A 22,441-nucleotide genomic window follows, 5' to 3' on the forward strand; every position below is an offset into this window, starting at 1 on the left:
AAATAAAGACAAACGTAATTATTTTTATGCTTTTAAATACCTTGCATCATATCTTGTTTGCCAGACTGGTGAGGGTGTGGATTGTGTTTTGCCTTCCGAGTGATTTTCGTTAAACTTGGTAGCATGCCAGGAGTGAGGTCTGCTCATGGGTTCATTTCTTCTGTGGGAAACATATTTGAAAGACAGAATTTTAGCAAGAATTAAGTTAACTTATGCACACCTGCACAACAAATTGCATACACAGGTCACCAAGCAACACTACAACTATTTTGAAGGACAAACAGTTATGGTCGATGATTATGGAAACATTGCAATGATAGAGGCATTCACCATCAGCACAACATTTTTGTGGTTCATCAACCGCACATAAAGGAATAAGCTAAAAAACACCACACAAAAATGGTAGAAAACCATAAATTCACTCTGTCAACACTCATGCAAGAGTGACATACCCGTTAAAATGGTTCTTTTTGCGATGCATGAAGTAAAGTAAAGAACAATACATCATGGTGTTTGAATATCCAAGCAGAAAAGCTGAACAGTCATCAGGGCAAACACATTGTCCTTATAATAATATTAGGAATGGGCAGGCTATGTTATGAGATTTGACTTAGATTTGGACTTTGGTGATTTGAGCAACTTCATTCACTGTTTGTTTTGAGTTCTGGATAAATAGTTTGGGAAACATACCATAGCTTTAGCGTCATTCTATTTTGCCCCCCAAAAAAATTCACCCACAAATGTTCTGTAGATACTACCATGCTTTTCCAAAATCCCATAACACAAACAAAATTTTGAACTGATGCAGAAGACACATAATTCTAAACACAAAACAGTACAAACTAGTGAAAAATGCAGAGCATACTGTAAGATGAAAAACCAATAGATGGAAAATGAACTTTTGATAGATGACATCACAAGACCATGGACGGAATATGATTGTAGATTCGACGAGACTGGATGGAGGTGGAAAGAATGTGAGTTGGCTGGTGGATACATTGATACCATACCTCATGGAACTTCGTAAAATCTTCGTGAGAAAACTCCGGGCCATATGCACGTCGCTCTCTGATGGCATTTTCTGCGCTACAATATCCACCATTTTCATTTTCCTAGATGGGGATTAAAAGGGAAGGGGGAGGACACAGTCTGAGTCTCTAAGTTCAGTTGAGTTTGACAGGGACTCTAGTGCTGTAATTCAAATGACATGAAAGCCACTTCAATGACGGGGAAATACAGACACACTAGCATGGGCTACAGCATTGTCTGTAATTAACCTAGCATTATATGGAAGAACACGTATATAGACTTAAGTACAAAAACATAACCTACAAAAAAACATAATTCAGAAAAAACAACCACAAAATGTTACACTGAAGATTTTACCAAAACAAGAAAATACAATGATAAAGACAAGGCAAACTAAACCCGTTTCTGTAACTCCCCTGTCCACAGCAACTATTTATTTTCTCTGACGTATGTTAAGAGTTTTTTCGACATGGTTCCTTTGGAAAACATTAGTCTCAGCAAGATTTAATATACGAGTCAAGGATTTGCCAGTCACACCCATAAACCATGTGCTGAATGTCTGATGCATAAAGCACAACAAATTGTAAACTGATTGGCTGACTTTTGCTGGATTTTTGAGAGATGTACACTGTAAAAAAATGCAACATGAGGTTAAAACAACTTGGTTTTGCAAGTCAATTTTGACCTGTGATACGTTGACACAACTTAGAAACTTAATTTGGTAAGTTAAAGTAACAAAAAATATATGCTGATTTGATAAAAATGCTGCATTTTTCACAGTGTAGAGACATCAACTTTATTTATTTTTGCATCAAGCAACATATGAAGGGAAATGCACTCTTTGATTTATAAAATCAGATCTGCCTCCCTCTTTTCAGCACATACACTACCACTGTCCATATGCTAATCTAGTTTCTATAGAGAAAGCCATGAATATCCTGGTTTGAATACTGGACATAGGGAGACATCTGGTGGTTAGGTCAAAACACTACTTTTCTTCATTTTGTTGACCTTACAACAAACCATACCACTTGTTGTTGGCATCAATGGGTTTGTCATGAGACATTCCTGAGCATGTTGCCGAAAAGCTCCCCCAAACTAAACCGTCCACCCACACTTGACCTTTGACCTGTTCGTTTTTGAGTCAAAACATTCTTGTCGTTTCTGAAATTTAGTCGTTCAACTCGGCGACAGGATTGTAAAAACAAAAATGTGTCTTCTTGAATTTCCAGAGACTCTGAAGCCCATCCAAGGCTATCCAAGAACCTCACGGGGTTAAAACAACATTCAGTCAAAGACATTCAGTGCTGTTTCATGAAATTATGAGGTCAAGTGCCAGTCACTTTACAGCCAGTAAGCAGTAAAGAAAAAAACTCTTTGAAATTCTACCAGAGGAAAATAAAAACTACTATCCTTACCCAATTATTATTGACCCTAAGCCATTTGCTTAAACCACCCTTTTGGCTACATCAGCTGATGTTTTCTTAAACAAATAATCCATATACATGCCAATCGTGCCAGATTTAAAAGATAGCAGAATGGATAAAATAGCAAATTATGGACAGTGTGACCAAAAAGACACTCTCTCTCTCAATGCTGCTCTCTTTTACTGTGTAAAAGCCTCAAGTGTGTATGTGCTTGCCACACATGGCGCTGGCTATTCATATGCTAATGAAAGTCTCTGTATTGGATGTATTGTCAGGGCTACAGCTGGTCTAGCGCAGATATGCCAGTGGTCCGAATCAGTGGCGCCCAAGTAGAATGGAGGATGGGGGGGTATGAACAGGAAAATCCCCCACTGATGTTTTCGGAGAGGCATTTTCAAAACCAAACAAATCAGGACTGAAACGACAGCAGCCAATCCAATGCCTCAATGCAAATCACTTAACTTGGGTAAAGAGTTAAAACACAAATCATATTCACAGAGGAATCAACATGAAAAAATATTCAAAATGAATCTACATGGTAAGGTTTCATGAGAAAAATGCTGATTCTTGCTTACTTTGGCTAGTGTGTGGCAAGGATCTGTTGCAGTGACTGCCAAGTTAAATCCAACAGGTTTCATGAGATAACATTCACTTGCTTACACATGGGTCGAGTCATCTGAAGGACATGCACCATTTAAAGCACGCCTAACTTCACAAACTTTCATAAACAAAATAAAGAGACTAAACAGATGTCAAGATAAAAGAGCAAAAGCACAACAACAGGTGCGAAGCAAAGACCGCAGACGAAAACTAAATGTACATTTCTAAACTCACCAAACAATCCCTCAAGCAAACAAGTTCCACAAACAGGTGCCTAAAAGTGCAGACCTGAGACGCTTTGATAGATGAACTGAAAGTCCGGGTTTGCTCCACTGGACTCCCCAGGCAGCACATTCCACATTCACATCAAAGACAGGCCAGGACAAAGGGCCCTCCATAGACAGACGGTCCCTGACCACAGTGTGAGTCTTTTCAACCGTCCACTTCTTCCATATGAAAGACTACAGAAAAACGTAGCCTTGAGGAACCCCATGTAGAAATGTGATCACACGAGCCTTTGCAGCACATCTATTTTCATATCTTCTTCCAATGCCTGTGACTCTTGCAGTCGGGGCAAATCTCTACAGGGATCGTGGTGATTTTACCCCGTGAAGGAGGGAATGAGGAGGGGGCTGTCGTCATGGCCAGTCTCCTTAAAGTAATCTACCAGCTTCTGTCTCCCTATTGGTTCAGGGATAGTATGCTAATGAGCAGTCAAGAGGGACAAATGTTCTTGTTGAATCCCTTTTGTGCAGTGGTCCTCTGTTTCTTCTATTGCTATGGCAACAGGTTGATTTTTTGCAGAGTACTGCTTTTTCAAGAGGAGTGAAACCAAAAATCATTAATAATAACAGAAATACATTTCAATATATAAAAAAAATGTTTCTGGAAATCTAAAAAGATCAGAAAAGTTGTTTTTCCAGAAGACTGCAAAAGCGACAATTAGATACTAAATTATTTTAGAGTTACATCCGAATTGTCCTATTGATTCTACAGAGAGGCACCCCACACACTGCCGGTACTAGACATCACAAGCCATGACCATTGACCTCAGCCGTGGATACCCAACCCCCGAAAAAGATCATATATTGTGACTAATTCTTTAAGAGTAGATGACTCAAGCTCTAACAGGCCATCTGGTGAAAGAAATCCCAAATAATTAACCTGTTAACTTAGTAAATTCTGTACAGATCTCTTAGGACTGATGCTTGACTGTGATTAGAGCTTGACCTACAAAGTTTGAAGCTTGATTAAAACTTTTCTTGGCATCCAAACAAGTGGTCTGGTGACAGGCAAGAAGATTACACAAGAATTGTTTTGGCCTATGCCTGGTGGGCGGGCTTTTACAAAATCTTTTACAATAGTCTATTGTAAGATGACTTCTCATCCATGCATTCCAGACAGGAGCAAAAATTCAGGCATTAACCTTCTCGTTAATGTTGCATTTTTGTCCTGCTGCTTCCAAAATGTAAAGCAAGCAAAGATTTCAAACTACACCAAAAACATCCAATTCTAGACAGAGAAGCCATTTTGAAAGAAACTTTTTGCTGGTCAAGGGTGAAATCTTCAGGGAGACAGCAAGAAATGTTTAAGAAGGAAAAAGAGTAGCTGATCAAAGTGGCTTTGATCCACGTGCATATATGTAATAGAAAGAGAACTTTGGTCAGTGTAATATCGGACACATGGGGAGATGGACATGGGGAGTAGTTTATGCTGCATGGGAGTCAGGTATTCGACTAGCTCTTGAGATTCTGCACAAAGACCTTCTTCAGAGCTCATTTCAATTAGACCACTAATACAGGACCAGGAGAGGCCAACTGTGAGGTTCCTGTAATGACAGTCACATTCCTGAGCTGCGTATCATACCAGCTATAGAACTAATAAATGTCTGGCCCACTGCCAGGTTCACAGCTGTGTCTCTTTTGGTCGGGTGTACAGTACTATTTTGCACCCGTGTAAATCATACCTTAAATTCACGAATATAAAGTGGCAAGAAAAGTATGTGAACTGGTTTTCTACTGTGATTGGCCATAAAAGGTGATCTGATCCTCATATAGGTCACAACAACAAACACAATGTGTATAACCTGACAACACACAAATGATTCTAGTTTCTTGTGTCTTTTTTGAAAACACTCATTAAACATTCACAGTGCTGGAGGCAAATGTAAGTGTACCCTTGGATTTAATAGCTTGTTGAATCTCTTTTGGCAGCAATTACTTTAAGTAAGCGCTTTCGTTAGTTCTGTATCAGACCTGCGCATCACTCAGAAGTAATTTTACCCATTCTCCATTCCCCTTCACAAACCGGTCTAACTCAAACACATTTGTGGATGTCTGGTGTGAACAACTCTCTTGAGGTCAATCCACAGGTTAAGGTCTGGGATTTGACTAGGCCACTCCAAATGGCACACTGTGTTTTTCTAAAGATTTACTTCAATGCTTAAAGGGATAGTTCACCCAAAAATGAAAATAATGTCATTAATGACTCACCCTCATGTCGTTCCAAACTCTGACAACCTCCGTTCATCTTCAGAAACACAGTTTAAGGTGTTTTAGATTTAGTCCGAGAGCTTTCTGACCCTCCATTGAAAATCTATGTACAGTATACTGTCCATGTCCAGAAAGGTAATAAAAACATCATCAAAGTAGTCCATGTGACATCAGTGGGTCAGTTAGAATGTGTTGAAGCATTGAACATACATTTTGGTCAAAAACTAACAAAAATTATGACTTTATTCAGCATTGTCTTCTCTTTCGAATCTGTTGGGAACCGCGTGTGCAGTGACACAGCTGACGTACGACACGGCTGACGTATTCATTATCTGGTGCGCCCCAGCTTTTTTTGTGCGCCCCAGCTTCGTTTACAGTCTGAGGGAGATGCACGCTGTAAGGTAAAAATAAAAAAACATTCGCAAACGTGAATGAGGATGTTTGCTTATCACAGGGATACTCCATGATTAAGTTATATAGAAAGCCCTAGATCTAATCTGAGTTAACATGATGAGATGTAAGAAACGTGCACAATAATAACACCGAAGATAAGCAAAGGACTTTTCAGAATCCAAATTCATTGCTCCCTGCCAACATTTCCTGGAAACAGTCAGCACAAAACATTGAATCCTTCTGTACAGGCTTTTACATTCCACAAGTTTTAAATGACCTGTAGATGGACATCTGATCACAGACTCAGATGGGATTTATAAATACATTTATAAAGGCAACCATATTGTTTTAAACAAATACATGGCTTCATACATAGCAATTGCTTCAGCAAAAAGTTAGAAAATTAAGTAAAGCAATTAACCACCGATTAAAAAGGAAAAAATTTGTATATTCAAAAGGTTTTAATTAGGGATGTATGGATGTAACGACCTAAACGGACATTAGTTGATTGTTTAAAAACAGGCAATGATCAGGGCATATTATATCCTGGCAATCAAAAGTAATCGAATAGCGCAGGGGTGTCAAACTCAAGGCCCGAGGGCCAAATCAGGCCCGTCCCCTCATTTCATCTGGCCCGCGAGAGTTTACAAATTATGTTAATTATGTGGCCCGCGAGAGTTTACAGATTATTTTACTGTTATTATAAGTTTTATTTTTTGCAGGTTATTTCCTACATTGATTTTTTTTAGCAGCCACCAAAACTAATTTTTGTCCCGCCAAAGTCTTTTTGTAATGGAATTATAGTGATAATGTTGATGATTGCATGAGAAAGAATGAGCAGTGCCCCGCACGCGCGCACTACTGGAGTGGGCGTGTCTGAATGCGAACGCGGCAGCCTCCGGAGGTCGCATTTCCAGGCTGCATACGTCATGAAGACTGTCTTGTTTCAGAATATGAACAATTATAAAGTTAAATATTATTCTTTGTTTATAGTAAATAGTTGTAATATGCGTATGACTTGCGAATGTAATGGTCAGTTAATTTAAATAAACCAGGCTTGATGACGCTGCCTATGCGACCTCCGCATATGGAAACGGACAGTATCTGCTCGTGCTTTCTCTCCCTCTTTCGCACCCTCACACGGATCCAGCGAGGAAATGTTTCACGAAGTCCAGCTGGGATTAGTTTACACAGCATCTACTCCCGCTAAATACGCGAACTAATGAATCATCTGAACCGATTACTTTTAATAAACGATTGAAACTATTAAAAAAATGTTATATCTGTAACAGGCAAATATGAAAATATGAGGGCTATTCATGGATAAACAGATCAATTCTCTCTGGTTTCCTGTACTCACTGAGCCAGGTTCAAGGAAATAAATCCCTCAGTACTCAGTTATGTTTACATGCACAAAATGTCAATCCTAATTTTAAAACGATTGAAGGTTATGACAATACAGTTTACATGCATCCTAAACATTGCATTCTGATTAAAATGTTCGTTTACATGTACATTCTATATAATCCGAACCGAACATCTGTGCAAGCGCACAGCCAAGGTTGCCAGCTTTGTGTATTAAAACCATCCCAACTTATATTCAAAACTAGCCCAAAAGCATCCCAATGACTAATTACAGTCCAAATTCCAATAACTAATGAACAACCCGCAGAGACAGTTTAAACAGTAGCCAAATCTGAACTTGGAAAAAAGCAGAGGACTTGGCAACCCCACCCACCGCACAGCATCTCTCGTCGAGTTCATGCTTTATCTCTGGATAAATGTACAAAGCTTAGTTGGAGAAAGTTGTTCTTAAATCACAATTTTCAAAAGGCACAACGCTATTTTATTGCTTTATGGAGCCTAATGTTAAGAAAGTACGAATGCTGTAGAATGTTCAGCACATGACCCCATTACCTTAATGTGAGTTGCTATTGCATGTTTCTGTGATGAGAATTATGTGAGATGTAAATATGAAGTAAATATAAGACGTGAACTTCACTGCAAATGTTCTGCGCATGTACAGTCAATGTATTTTTGCATCCGATTGAGAAAATTCTACGATTCACGCGTTTACATGCGTACACCACCCCCTTCAATACGATCCAAATAGGCATCCGATCGACCTCAATCGTACTGAGTAAAGTGTTTGAAGGCTTTTCAATACGATTGAGCCATCAATATGATTACAAACTGATTATTTGTTGCATGTAAACGTACCTAGTGTCTCAATCAGCTCCATAGCTCCCGAGGTCGTGAATCAGTATATTGTGTACATAGGTCGGGCACTGGTAAGGACCCTTTCTCACTTCACATATGTTTACTTCACAAGTGTACAGTGTTTACTTATTTTCCTGTTTCCTGCTTGAGCACATTATAATAATTCACACGACATAAATCAACAACAAGCAAAACAAACATCTCTCTGATTAAACCCGTGTTAAAAGTATATTATGAAAAACACTTTCATTATTCTCTTACACATCCGTGCCTACATTTGGAGAAGATTGTGGTCCCTTCCTGTCTAGCAATGTGTGTAACTAAAACAAACGCTTGTCCTTATAAAAGTTCTGTTGCGTTTTATAAAAGTTTACTCGCGTCGGAGAGCTTTAAAAAAGGTGACATTATTTCTGGTAAACGAACATAGGGACCATCGAAAGCTTAGGGAACGAACGTTCCAGTGATTGAGACAGCCTTTAAAATGGCTGACTCTCTGATCAGTGCCCTGATTACTAAACAAGGGAGCTGATTGAGACGCAGCCTATGTTTCCCCATGTACCTTTCACTTTCGCAGGCTGCTGATGTAACAGGTGTCATGGCAACTAAAACAATGGGGAGCTTCTCCCAAGCTTCCGAGGGATCTCATCACTATAGCACCACAGACCTTAAATCTATGAGTCTGAATCATTGCTTGATTCACCTTCTGTAAAGTCAAGTCATCTTCTGTTAAAGTCATAAGAAACATGATTTTATTATAAGTTAATAAAATAGATATCGCCCAGGTTATCATAAAAATCACATAACATGATAAAACTTTACATACCGTAATTTAAAGCAAAAGGTCCGAGTCCACCATAGCACCTGATTCAGTCGTGATGTGCTTGACTTGAAGGGTCAGGTCACACGGCTGTAATTTACTCGATTGTATTTCCTCCCAAAGTACTTTGTGCAAACAAAAGCTCTTCCTTGAACACTAATAAAAAAAAACATGTCCAACCCACGAGTGTCAACTCACCTTTGCCGATGGAACGTTCCATAAATCATTTTAAAACGGGTAGGTTCAAAGATTACAACCATATTGAAATGTACAGTACACAAAACGATATATTTTCACATCAATGCTGTTAATAAGGTGCACAAATAAGAGTTCAAAAATACGATCACTAAATAACAGAGCACCTCCATACAGTAAATACTACACAGATACATGCACCACCCCTGCTTTCGGATGACTTTCATTTCGCCCTCTATCAGCTAATGCCATAGAAGAGCTTTGCTGGTTATAATTGGATTTTGAAGCCCAGAGTGACATAGCTACGGTCACTATAGACACAGAGCTATTGGATTCTGCTAGGCTGAGTCATGGACACAGTGCTTGAACAAATATTAGCAAAGCCTACCGCATCTTTTAACATTGAAGTTATATCCTGTAACTTACTCCTAAGGACATGGCATTTAAATGTGTTTTAATATGTAATCACTTGAATGATCACGATATCTTAAACTGTGTATGTGTGTGTTTGGTGAGGTCCAGCTGTATCCTGGGGAAATCATTCATTAATGCTGACAGTAGCCCTATACAAAAGGACTTTTTCAGCAAAGCAATCTAATCTTTCTTTAACAGAGGGCTTAAAGGAAGTGTGAAACAAATGTCAACACAGGCCAAAAAAATTTAAGGAATGAAGAGAACAGTTTCTTTCCCAGTTTCAGTCACTTCAGGATTATTCAACAACAGTCGCCAGGTTCAAAATGTGTATTCATTTAAAGGGTCTGGTCACCAGAAACGAAAATTCTGTCCTCATTATCTCACCCAAGGACTCAAATCATGCATGATGTTTATTCTTCCAGTGAACACAAGAGAAATGATCTAGCATATTGTCCAGGGTTTAGTTCACAGAACTGGACAAGCAACAGTGGCTATCAAGCTGCACATAGGACTAATAAGCACCACAGAAGTCCTATAGCTTGAATTTCTTTTGATAAACGTGAAGGATTCGGGGAACACATTGTTTCCTGTCTGCCTCAGCCACTAGGTGGTGGTGGTAGCCATTCTGTGTAAGGAGCTGCCTGTAGTAGAAGGACTGGTGTCTGACTGCTCTGTTTATTTTAAAAAGGTCCCAGTGGTTTCATTGGGGTATTTAGACACGAGAAGATAGAAAAACAGCAAAGGCACAAGTAAATAAACTAGCAGAAAAACAAGCAAGAATGTCTGGAGAACATTTATGACAATGTCTTCATATTTTCCTTCATTTCGTCACGGAATTCAAAATCCTTTTAGGACAAGTGAGGTTCCAAGTAGAAGTTCCCAGAACAATGACAGCGTACAAGAATTCTCTGAATTGGCCACATCAGAGTACAGGGCTTGACATTAACTTTTTGAGCAACTTGTCCTTTGGACAAGTACATTTGTGTTTCACTTGTCCATGCACAAAAGTCACTTGTCCGGGTAAAGATTTATAATATAATGTATTTTTGTGTTTTGCTAATCAGTGGCGGAGCAAGGGATTTTTCATATGGGTGGCCAGGCAGGGGCCTGCAGTTATTCCGGTGGCACATAACATCTCTATCATCCAACCTTAAAATACTTTTAAGTATTATAGGTGTGTTAATAAGAATAATGTATAACATACAATTGCTACAATACTTTAATTTTAATTAAAATTAATTGAGATTAACATACAATTTATAGTCATAATTCAACCTCATGTTTCTTTAAGCTATTTAATCAAATAAAACTTTTGAAATTTACTTTGAAACCAGGATTTATATCTCCCATTGCTGGAAACTATAGAGACCAGAAAATCATGTGAATTTAGGTGTTCAATATTCCGCTCGGTGTTTGCGCTGCGCGTTCTGCTCTGCCGTTAACGGCACATAACGTGAAGTAACATTGTTTGAAATTTAACTTGTCCAGTCGGACAACTAATTTTCTCTTACACTTGTCCTACAAAAAATCCACTTGTCCCGGACAAGCGGACAAGCCTTAATGTCGAGCCCTGGAGTAACTCTAAACATTAGTCCTGGCACGCCACCGTCACATGACAGCCTCATCAGAGCCGTACGTGTCTCTCAAAACAAAACCCCTCAGGACTGTGAGGTCTGTTGTGATTGTGGCTACATAAACAATCCACAGGTTCACCTTTCCTTCGTTGCGAAATGTTCTGTTAATGAACGTTAAAAGCCATTCTGCGAATGTGTGCTATTCATACCACGTTGCACAGGGCAGTGAATTTTTAAGAGGAATTATTAATGATGCATTTAAATAAAAATACTACTTACAACAAAACTCGTGTATTCTTAACAACTAGTTAGCTACTAATAACACTAATTTAAGTCTTATAAGAATTACCTACACAGTAAAAATGTTTGGTCTGCCTTAACAAAAGTAATAATTGCGGTTCAGCTATGTTATTTTGTATGAAGAGAGTCATTTTTATCTGAAAAGAACGTCTCATAGGATAGGGTTCTAGGTAATCTAGCTTTACATAACTGTCTAACAGATGCATATCAGATGCATATTTGTTACAAAAATAACAAAACGCTAAGAAATATACTGAGTTGTTTTAGCTTATTTTTTAATGCTTGTTTTCTAGTCATTTTGAGGCCCCTTTGGAATATTGTTGAGACTTATTGGCGGGTCCCGGGCCCTGGTTGAGTAACTCTGTCATATGAGATATAAAAAGTAAACACAGAAAGTCAATATATTATATCAGGGTTTATATCAGGGTTTTCCGCAGCACTCTGCAGTTCGGGCGGCCCGCCTAAGCTGGGAAACCCTACCGCCTTAACTAGGTCGTCCAAAAAAATAATAAACGCACAAAAGGCCGTCAAGTCCATCTCGGAGAATAGCGCGGATGCGCTTCACACCGTGAGCCTGCACGCGCGCCACACGGCCAAAATGGTCCATCAATTGTCTGGAGGATAACCAGTTGATAAAACTCGTGTCCATGAGAACTGTAAGTGGACTCATGTTTTGGGTTTATTTAAGTCTGTTATTTTATTAGTCTATAGTTCTTGCAAATTTAAAGTTAGCTGTTGATTTTTGTTGTTTAAGCTAGGTTGCACGTGCCTGTTGATTCGATATAATTGTTGAGCGCTCTTGCTCACGTTATTTAATGTGCATTATTTACATGCTACAGTAGTTACACTCCTTTAAGGTAACGTAATTAATAGTGGGAAATAATCAGTTTTTACAATCTTCGCGCTATTTATCATCGTTCGCCAGACGTTCTACAAATCTGCTTCAGTTTGTGTTTATTAACCCTTTAGTTTCACTTCATCACGCAGTTATTTTTGTTAAAGGTATCTGTTAAAAACATTTAATTCCTTAATAATCTAGTATATGTTAATTTTCTGTCATAGTTTCTTCAAAATTAAGTTTTATTTGAGTGTTTTTAATAAAAATATTTTCATTTTCATCATGACGCGTACGCCCCTTTGATTGCCACGACCCCGGTCACGCCTCACCCGCCCAACCCTACCACCTTAACTAACAAATTTTCTGTGGGAAACCCTGACCATTGTTTCATGTTTCACACCTATTAACCCAACCAAAACTACTAAAAAATTATTAGGTTTCAGTATTCAAGAAACTGAAATGGTACTGGTCCTCAGTTGCCAACAGAATTCAATCTTTCCAGAAATATTCCACGTCAAACTCAGAATATTCCAACCATAAAACTTTCATCTAAATATTTACTACCCAAGCTTTGTTCTTTTGCCCATGTGCGTAGAAGGCCAGAATCGGATGTGTTTTTGTCACTACAGCAGATGTAACAGATATTTGGTACACTCTTAAAAATAAAGGTGCTTCACAATGCCATAGAAAAAGCATTTTTGTCTGACTGGTTTTATTCACCTTATTTTTTATGTAAATGTGGGCGCGGCATCTTTAAGCTCCTTTGTGTAAGACTTCTGGTGAGCCACTAAAGCTAACTGTGTTTACGCGTACTTTTGTTATGTTTTAAATGATCTAGATCTATCTAGCGCGTAATAAGCGATGTAATTATATTTTTATAAAACGAATACTGAATAAATGTAATAGTTTAATATGTCTATTATGGTTTGTTCAAATAATTTACAATGTGTTCAGAATTAAAAAAAATGCTGCTGACTTTCGGACCACGCGATACAAGTCAATTAAAAATTGCTGTTTAAAAAAACTCACACCAGAGGGTTGTGACATTTTAAACCATTGCCTGAAAAGGTTAAAAACACAAATTCTTGGTCTATTCCATATACAAACACTAGACTGACTTTCCCGTTGTGAAGATACTGGTATGCCTCTGTGCTTTTATAGTTGTGCATTGAAGACCATTCATCCCCGAGCAACAACATGAAATGCTTGAATATACTTTCTTATATCAGGCCACTTCTTCATTTTATCCTCCCACTGGGTTATACATGACAGGTGTAGCAAATATTTACCTGTTACCTGATTTAACCGTTTAAATCATGTTTAATGTGTGCTCCCACGACATTGTTTTCTACCGGCCGGCTATTGAAACGGACGTCTCGCACAAAGAAGGGAAGTGCGTGACATCTCTTTCACATTCAAAAATAAGGTGGATAACGAACATTTAACATCTGAAAAACCTTTAACATGAGAAAATTCATTCTCAATCATTTAGCAACAAAATTGTTGAATGAAAAAAGTCAAGACAAAGCAAATTCCACACTTAAGTAGCACATCAATTGTGGACTATGCTAAAACAATGAAGGTGGGATGAAGTGGATTTGAAGCAAACGGTATTGGAAGCAATTATCTTATGTTTTACAGAGGTGCCTAAACGGACTTTTGCATCTGAGCTCCTCAATTGTTCTAATGTGCTAATTTGGCATTTCATCCCTGGACCCTCATCTTTATGATGTAATAAAGATAAATGGTATGTATTTTTAATAGTTAAATAGTTTCAATTTCTTTAAAAACATACAAATGTATAAAGATTTCCAACCTATGTATGTACTGTAAACATGCAAAGTAAACATTTGCATGCATTGTCTCTGCTCTCCTTTGACTCATGTTAAAGCACCAGACAAATCTTTAAAAGTGTCGTCCGAGTTGCCTAATCCACAAGGAACAGACTCCAAATCCCATTTTAATCACACTGCCCATAATCCGAAATATCTGTGTTAGATTACCTAGATGTGAAGCATTTGGGCACATTGGCATCTATATAAACACTCAATGCAGTTTCACCGTAACCACAGCCTTTGTGATAACGTCAGATATGACCAAATATCAATACATAATCTAAGCATACAAATACACATGGCCTTGTTTTACAAATAACATCACGTTCTTGGGTTTAGTCTGACATGTTCTAGGTGCAGGACAAACAAATCTATTCCAGCTGATAGCATGACCTCATAGTTTAAAATTATGTCATCACATGCAAAACAATAGCACAGCCCACACACACACAGGACCACATCTAAACAACTTCCTATTTCCTTAAAATGAAAATTCCCACATGCAGGCCTTCAGGCAAAGGACAGAATTTCTTCAGAACACTGCGTTCTGTTAAAAGTCACACGTCACTTTCCGCTCTGTCATAACGATTCGAATGGAGGCATATGGTAGGCGCTAGACTTGCCAGGGTTGTTTTGGTTTACACAGCCAGGTGATCTGTCTTTGGGAGAGCGCTGACCACACTGTCATTCATCTGACAAATGTGTATTGCAATTATACAGGTTTATGACAACAGCACCCGCCTTAACAGGTTTTTAAAGCAACATAAGGGTAAGGGCGGAGTGCACCAACATTTGTAAACTACATATATAGCTTAAATACTGAACATATATTTGAATTTAGGATAAGCGTAAAGACCAGAATGCCAGAAAGACAACCATTAAACGCTGTGTTTTACTGCTGTATTAAAACTCAGACTTTGGCGAACACCTTGTTTTATTTGCATTAGTCTGCATGCCCCACCCTCCAATGTGGTGCAATAAAGACCTGCTATCTGCTCGATGTGTACCAAAACAGACTCAGTCATGCCTTGTGGTCTCCTTAAATTATTAGTTATAGGCAGAATTGTGTCTATAATACGGTATAATCACTGCTGCGAATGATATATATTTTAAAATAGAGGATTTAGGTTATTTTGAAATAAAAAAATGAGTTCCTGAATTCTTTCTCGATTAACACATCGTAATGTAAAAAACTGCAGAGGGTGTGAGTAATTACATGTCTATTTAACAATGTTAACCATTTATCCCGATTGCCTAACCTAACCACATTCGTTCCAATGTTGGGGATATGAAACCTTTGACTCAGCCTTCAGTTTTGATGTCACCGTACACAACCCCCAGTTCTCCCACATGTACAATAAACATTACTCAGAGATAAACACACAGACCAAGCCAATGTCATTGATGAGAAACATAAAGTGAATTTAATCTCAGATTGTTCATTAATTTAGTTTAAAAAAATTTTTTTTACATGTTCAAGTCACTGTAATATAGAGCTGAAACCAGCACGGTAGCAATGGCTTTGTGCAATAGACAAACAGAGGCAGTTTTTCTCTCTGGATGACATTGTTTGTTTAGGAGTTGCTGTAATGCGACCAAACACACACTTAGATTTCCCAGACAAGCCAAGCTGAGACAAAGGGGTCAGTGTTTGACATACAAAGACGAGGACTAACCAGCCTGTCCCCCTTCAACTGCATGTGATGCTCGTTTAACTGAAAAACTGATATTAGTATGAAAAACAGTCTACCGTTTATGATTATATGAATAAAATTGTGGTCTCCATTGCTGTAAGAGTCCATTGCTGACAATCTACCCGTGTGAATCAGGATCAGATCACTTCATTTGCATCACAGAGCTGACACACACTTTCTACGTGCATCATGCATTGTCTAGCTGTGATCTGAACTTCCAGCCTGTATTCAAATCTACTTCACCATACAGAAACTTCAGAGGTGGACTTTAGTGAAACGCTGTGGCTGGTCTTTGATGCCAGCATTTGATACAAGGGTGCAAATTTGGTTTAAACATTGGGGGGTTAAAATGTCACTGTGCATCACTCTAAAAAACAAACGGTGCTATATAGCACCAAAACAGTTGCTTTGGATCGTAACGATAGAAGAACCATTTTTAGTGCCATATAGCACCAGTGAAGAACCAGTGAAGCACCAGTGAAGCACCTGTGTAGAACCATATGTGGTGCTATATGGCCCCTATATGGTTCTACACTGGTGCTTCACTGGTTCTTCACCGGTGCTGTGTGGCACCAAAATGGTTCTTCTATCGTTACGATCCAAAGCAACTGTTTTGGTGCTGTGTAGCACCGTTTGTTTTTTTAGAGTGTACAGCATCTTTTTTGAGTTCTTGAATCACTGTATGGATTTGGAATTGTATATAGTCCCCCCCAAAAAAATATATATATATCTGGGGAAACTAGGATCTAAATAACTTTATTAATCCCATAAGTGTGGTTTTACAGAATCCCTTAGCACTTTCACTTTCCACACAGTAGTACTGTAAGTTCTGAATAGCACTTTCAGCCTTTGTGTATGATTAGAATAACATTTTCATGAGAACATATGCAAATATTTGCATATTTCCATCGTATTTGCAAAAGCTTTATAGTTCTTTGTCCACAGTTCTTTGGTAGGAATTTATTTTTAACAAAATTCGATATTATAAATCCTTATTTTCACATAAGGTCTGCTTACAACTACCTGGGCATGTTCAATATTTATATATAAAAATGTGTAGCATTATGTAATAATCAATATGTAAATTTTTTAACACCGTGGCCTTGACCTTTTATTCCTCTGAAAAAGCTGATGACCTGCTATGACAGTTTCATTTAAGAGAAATAACAACTAAAATGGAAACTTATTTGGTTTCATTTCAAGTTGTATCACTCAACCTGACTATGATCGCTGGGAAGCGATATAACATCAGGAAGTGATCTGGCAGAACTGGACTATCAAGCATTCAACGGCCCCCTCAGCATCAGCTGATCTAGTGATGCAATAGCTAGACACCAATCCCCAACGGCTTCTGTTGCTCTCTACCAAATGCGGTTTCTCTGAAGGCAAGACCTCTTTAAAAATTGCCCAGATGACAAATACACATTACATTAGCAGCCAAAAGCTGTAAAGAGGTGTTAACATGCAGAACAAAATCGGATAAAAAGCATAAATCTGTGTCTTTTGATGCCTAGAGTTTAGATCTATGGTTAAGCATAACTGCTTTGTAATTCAATTCAATTCAATTTTATTTATATAGCCCTTTTCACAATTGGTAATTGTTTCAAAGCAGCTTTACAGGGGAAACACAGAAAAATCGACAGACAATATAAGTAGCAAAATACAGTGGCTATGAATAAACTTTAAGCGAGCGTATTAATAATGTCTCGTATACAGAGGGTGCTAAGTTAAGCCAATGTTGGCTGACTCCCTGGGGTTGAAAAACACCCTAGGAGAAAAACCTCCTGACTTTTTACGCCTGGGAGGAACAAAAAGTCCTAGGAGGGAAAAACCCTTGGTATATATATTTGTATGGGCGGTAAACGGTATGTAAACGGATAAGGAGATGAAATGGGTTCCGTCGGTGGTTGTAAGATGATCACAATAAATACAAACAAAACCAAAAAGTCAGGGAGACTTTTTTAAATAATGGGCACTCTGCTATCATGAGCCAATTTCAATTTACAACTTCACTCTGAGAACACAAATGTTTGCGATTAAAATGTGTGCATTGCTTGACATATAAAGCATGTATTCTCATTTTCTACCAAATTTAAATTTAAGTGAAATGTAATTTAAGTGAAATAGCATCGTTGGGATGATAAATGATACATTTCCAGATGATAAATGATAAAGCATTGACTATGTTTACATGCACCCTTATACTGCGATTATAATAAGATTTGGAAAATTACATTTACACTTGATCTCATGTAAACACAATACTTTGATCAAAATAATGTGATTATCTCATAATCGCAACAAGTATAATCGTATTAAAACGTGACGTATGCCAATTTTAAACACTTTAATTGCATATCGCTCTAACTGAAGTGTGCATGCGTTTTTGTCACGCACCTTAAGAGTGAATTCATAGTAAACTTGACATAATGATGTTTTCCCTGAACTCTGTCAACATGACTCGATGTCAGCAGTTTTGCCCTCATCCGAAAACAGAGCAAAGAATGCAACAGCAGTGTATAAAACCATTACAGATATTGACATAATATCTGTATTGACAGAATAAATCCATAGAAATGTGTTTGTCATTCAACATAGATAAATTAAAACAGTGGCTCGTACATATACGAGTTCATCATTTGTGCATTGGGCCTTGTCAATAATAACCACAATTATTAGCAAATAATCAGAAAATAAAAATGTAATATGAAACTGGAGTGTCCAAAGCTTAGAATAAACATTTAAGTTTTAAGGTATCGGCAGATAGTTTTATCCAAAGTGACTTACAGTGGATTACAAGGTATACATTTTATCAGCATGTGTGTGTTTCCTAGACTTGAACTCATGATTTGTTGTGCTGCTAATGTAATGTTCTAGAACTGAGCTACAGGAACGCAGACAATAATAAACATAACACTGTTATCCATTAGTGTGAAGGTTAAAACAGTTAAAGTCATCGTTCTTGGTGTAAAAAGGCCTTCATTCTAAGATATGAGGTGCGTTCCATTCGACAGGGTCCCTACGGATTGTTCACTGGTCCCTACTCCCTGAGCACGGTATATCAGTTGAAGTGGACTTCACGGACGTTAACCGCTCATTTGGAACGGCCTGCAAACGTCATCAAAGAAAGTCAACGACGGGGTCACGCAGATTGATATAACATAAATATATATAGGACTACATTCATATTTTAATTTTAATTTACTATCATATTAAGTACACTATACAATAAAAAACATTGAGTACTACGTAATGAAAAACGTATGTTTTTTATACACTTAATTGACTATGTATTGCTGCTATTACTTGACTATTAACAGAATTGAAGCCCTGCTGTAACTGTCATGCAAATATGAAAGTAAACATTTATTTGTTTAACTATGTGTATTTATGTGTTTTAAACGATTGTCATGTAATTGCATATCGGTCTGACCGTTCTGACTGGTGATCACGTGATGCGCGCAATGACAGTTGAGTGATTATCGCTCTTCACTTCCTGTGAAGTGATGTATCGATGTTCCCTGATTCCCTATCCGTGCGCAGTGCCCTTCGAACTGAACATGTTCGCTCCCTTCAGATTGGAATCTCACTTAAGATGGTGGAATACCCTGTGAAGTCCACTTCGCAGTCCACTTACGGTCGAATGGAACGCACCTATGGTTATATGTTTTCCAGTGAGCCAATCAAAAAAGTGCTTGTGATTGTATGGTTAAATTACCTTTTCACCACCAGGCTAAGAGTTTTGTGGGACCCCTTGACTAGGCAAATGGCTTCTTGTCTATAGCCAGTAAGAGGATAGTTGTTGATGTCGACAAGTTCGTCGCCAGCCTGCAGTCGTGCAGCAGCGGCCTTACTGCCCTCTTCCACCTGCAGCACAGACAAAATACAGTTAGACTCAATTTTATTTCAATTCATGACAATGTATCAACTACTAAACAAGTTTTCGACATCTAACCAACATTGAAAATAACTTTGTCATGCATGCTTGAACAAGCAGGCACATTTTCTGATAAAATATTCTATAAATGTTTTAAAAGGGACATTTCACAAGACTTTTTGGTAACACTTTACTAGAAGGGGTGTTCATAAGACTGATATGACACCTTCATAATCATGACATGACACGTGCCATGAAGATTTTATGCACATTTCTGACAACTGTCATTAAGTGTCATTTGTTCAATTGTGTCATTTTTTATGCAAAGGTGGCATTGTTTGAGATGTCTTTGTTATGACAACTTCGCATAAACCAATAAATCATAACTTGTCATAAATCTGTCATAAAACATGACATAGCAGAATAATGATCAATCTTAAGAAACTACCTACATGGGATAACATTACATTAAACTATCATTTCAATGTCATGAAGTGTTATACTATGTCAAATTATTTTAAATTCAAAATCTAACAGACTATATAAGATTATACTTTATGTATGTGTGCAGTACATAAAAATCTGACAGCTAACAGAGCTCTAACAAAAGAAAAAACTAAAATTAAATTAAATTAAATTAAATTAAATTAAATTAAATTAAATTAAATTAAATTAAATTAAATTAAATTAAATTAAATTAAATTAAATTAAATTAAATTAAATTAATAATGGCTTAACACATTATTGTACTGTTTTCATTTAAATATAGGTGAATCGGTCTCCAAATGCAATAAAATACAATTTTATCAATTTTAATTATTATTATTATTATTATTGGATAATTTATTTTATTTCTTAAACACATGAAGGAAACAAACAAAAAAAACACTATGAACTGAAAAATATGCATGATGTGGTTATAAAACTGTTTGACAGAGTATTAACACTTAATGGCATTTTAATGACAAATTATAATTGTACCACTGTAGTTGAGGTCAAGAAAAATATTCATGACACTGTTATAAAACTATATGACAGAGTATTAACACTTAATGACATTTTAATGACAAATTTGTAAAATGCAAACACTGACAGTCATGATGGTGGTTTGTTGAAATTGAAACTCAATTGTGCTGACAATTATTTCTCTCTCTCTTTTTCTCTCCGCACTTAATAGCAGTGCCGTGGTTGGATAGTGCAGATTAAGGAGAGGTATTATCATAATCAGATCCCCATTTGACATCACAAGGGGAGTCAAATTTCAATTACCTATTTTTTCATATGCTTAGAGAATAATTGACCAAATCTACGTTACTGGGTTGATCTTTTTCACATTTTCTAGGTTTATAGAAGCACTGGGGTTCCAACTATAGCACTTAAACATGAAAAAAGTCAGATTTTCATGATAGGTCCCCTTTAACTTTTACATCTATTTATTTAAATTTAGTGCAGTGCAGATAATCTCCTAAACAACAAACTGAGCACATTTACTGCTGTATAAGCTTTATCACTGAATGACCAAATGAGAAAGGCATGTTCACCTTTGACGGTCAACATCTCTCAACATAAGCAATTTTAACTTGACAGCTGAGCTGGAACCAAGTTAATATTCCATATTCATATTCCACATAAAGAGCACATTTCAGGAATTCTATGGCAAAAAATGGGTTTAATGCAATGCAAAGCAAATTCTAGACATGATATGTAAGCTTTTGGCCCAAAGATTATTAAGTCTGCTCATTATTTACTTTGCAAGTATGTACATAAGTCACAACCTGGTCCTTTAAGGGAGATAACATTTATATTTATGATCAGTTTGCCATTACAAACGCAACATCTTCAGGTCAGTATCAACCTACATAGAGAGACAACCTTGAGTGATTACCACAGCATTCTTGTATCCAATCTTTATCACCAGCTGTGGTAAGATCCAAAACTGAGCCTATAATAAACCTTTTCTTTGTGCATACGTGCCTTGTAAAGAATGTCCAAATGTGTCTCCTTTGTTGCATGCCGTCTCTTCTGCGTCTATTATTTCGAAATCAGCAGGACTTTGTGACATCCGGACTCAATGACCCCCCTTGAAGTTTATAAAACAAGGAAAACTTTAAAAAGGCCAAAATAAGATGCACTTACAATAACCTCAATAGTTAATGTAAAACAGGCTCACCAGTACCCCCCTCTGGCATTTTGCATCATACTGAGAGAATAAATGACTTGAACAATGGAAATGTTCACTGGAATGGCATTGGACCTACATAAGCGTACCAAACCCTGCCAGAGCATCAGGAACTGAGTAGGGGGTTAGGCCTATTTAATGGGAATTGAGGTAAAGATGAAAAGTTTGAATACCTACCAAAGTATTATCTTAGAGTACTACATAAATCCAATGGCCTCAACCATAGCTTTTTAGCATTTTACATTTACGCATTTGGCAGATACTTTTAGCCAAAGCAACCTCAAGATACTGTATTCTATATACTGTATATATGTGTGTTCCCTAGGATCGAATCCATGACTTTTGACACAGATAATGCAGTGCTCTACCCAATAACTATTTTCCAGCCATTGACAAGTTATCTCGTCAATTAAGAGAAAACATTTCCATGCAAATGACGCTTCCCTGATGAGTTTTTAAGGTAATCTATAATTCCGCTATTATCCACTAGACCCAATTTATAAAAACTGAAGCATCAGATAATTCTACAACATTGTAAACTGTGTATGTTTTGATCT

General features: G+C 37.4%; 1 protein-coding gene across 10 annotated transcripts in view; it reads right to left on the bottom strand.

Moving 5' to 3' along the window:
- The window catches only part of shroom2a (shroom family member 2a), a 58,056-nt gene that overhangs the window by 19,960 nt on the left and 15,655 nt on the right, over positions 1–22,441 (bottom strand). For 5 of the 10 annotated variants that reach the window (XM_055212491.2, XM_055212481.2, XM_055212486.2 and 2 more), the window contains 3 exons: positions 19,547–19,695; positions 1,011–1,112; positions 41–160 (listed from right to left, as the gene is read on the bottom strand). In XM_055212491.2, coding sequence (XP_055068466.2) covers positions 41–160; positions 1,011–1,112; positions 19,547–19,695 — 371 coding nt within the window. Of the gene's footprint in view, positions 1–40; positions 161–1,010; positions 1,113–3,290; positions 3,625–8,984; positions 9,129–19,546; positions 19,696–22,441 lie in introns of those variants that run through there. The other 5 variants (XM_055212488.2, XM_055212489.2, XM_055212483.2 and 2 more) reach the window with 5 other exon arrangements.

Source organism: Misgurnus anguillicaudatus, chromosome 8 (assembly GCF_027580225.2).
Source record: "Misgurnus anguillicaudatus chromosome 8, ASM2758022v2, whole genome shotgun sequence".
Lineage (NCBI taxonomy): Eukaryota > Metazoa > Chordata > Actinopteri > Cypriniformes > Cobitidae > Misgurnus > Misgurnus anguillicaudatus.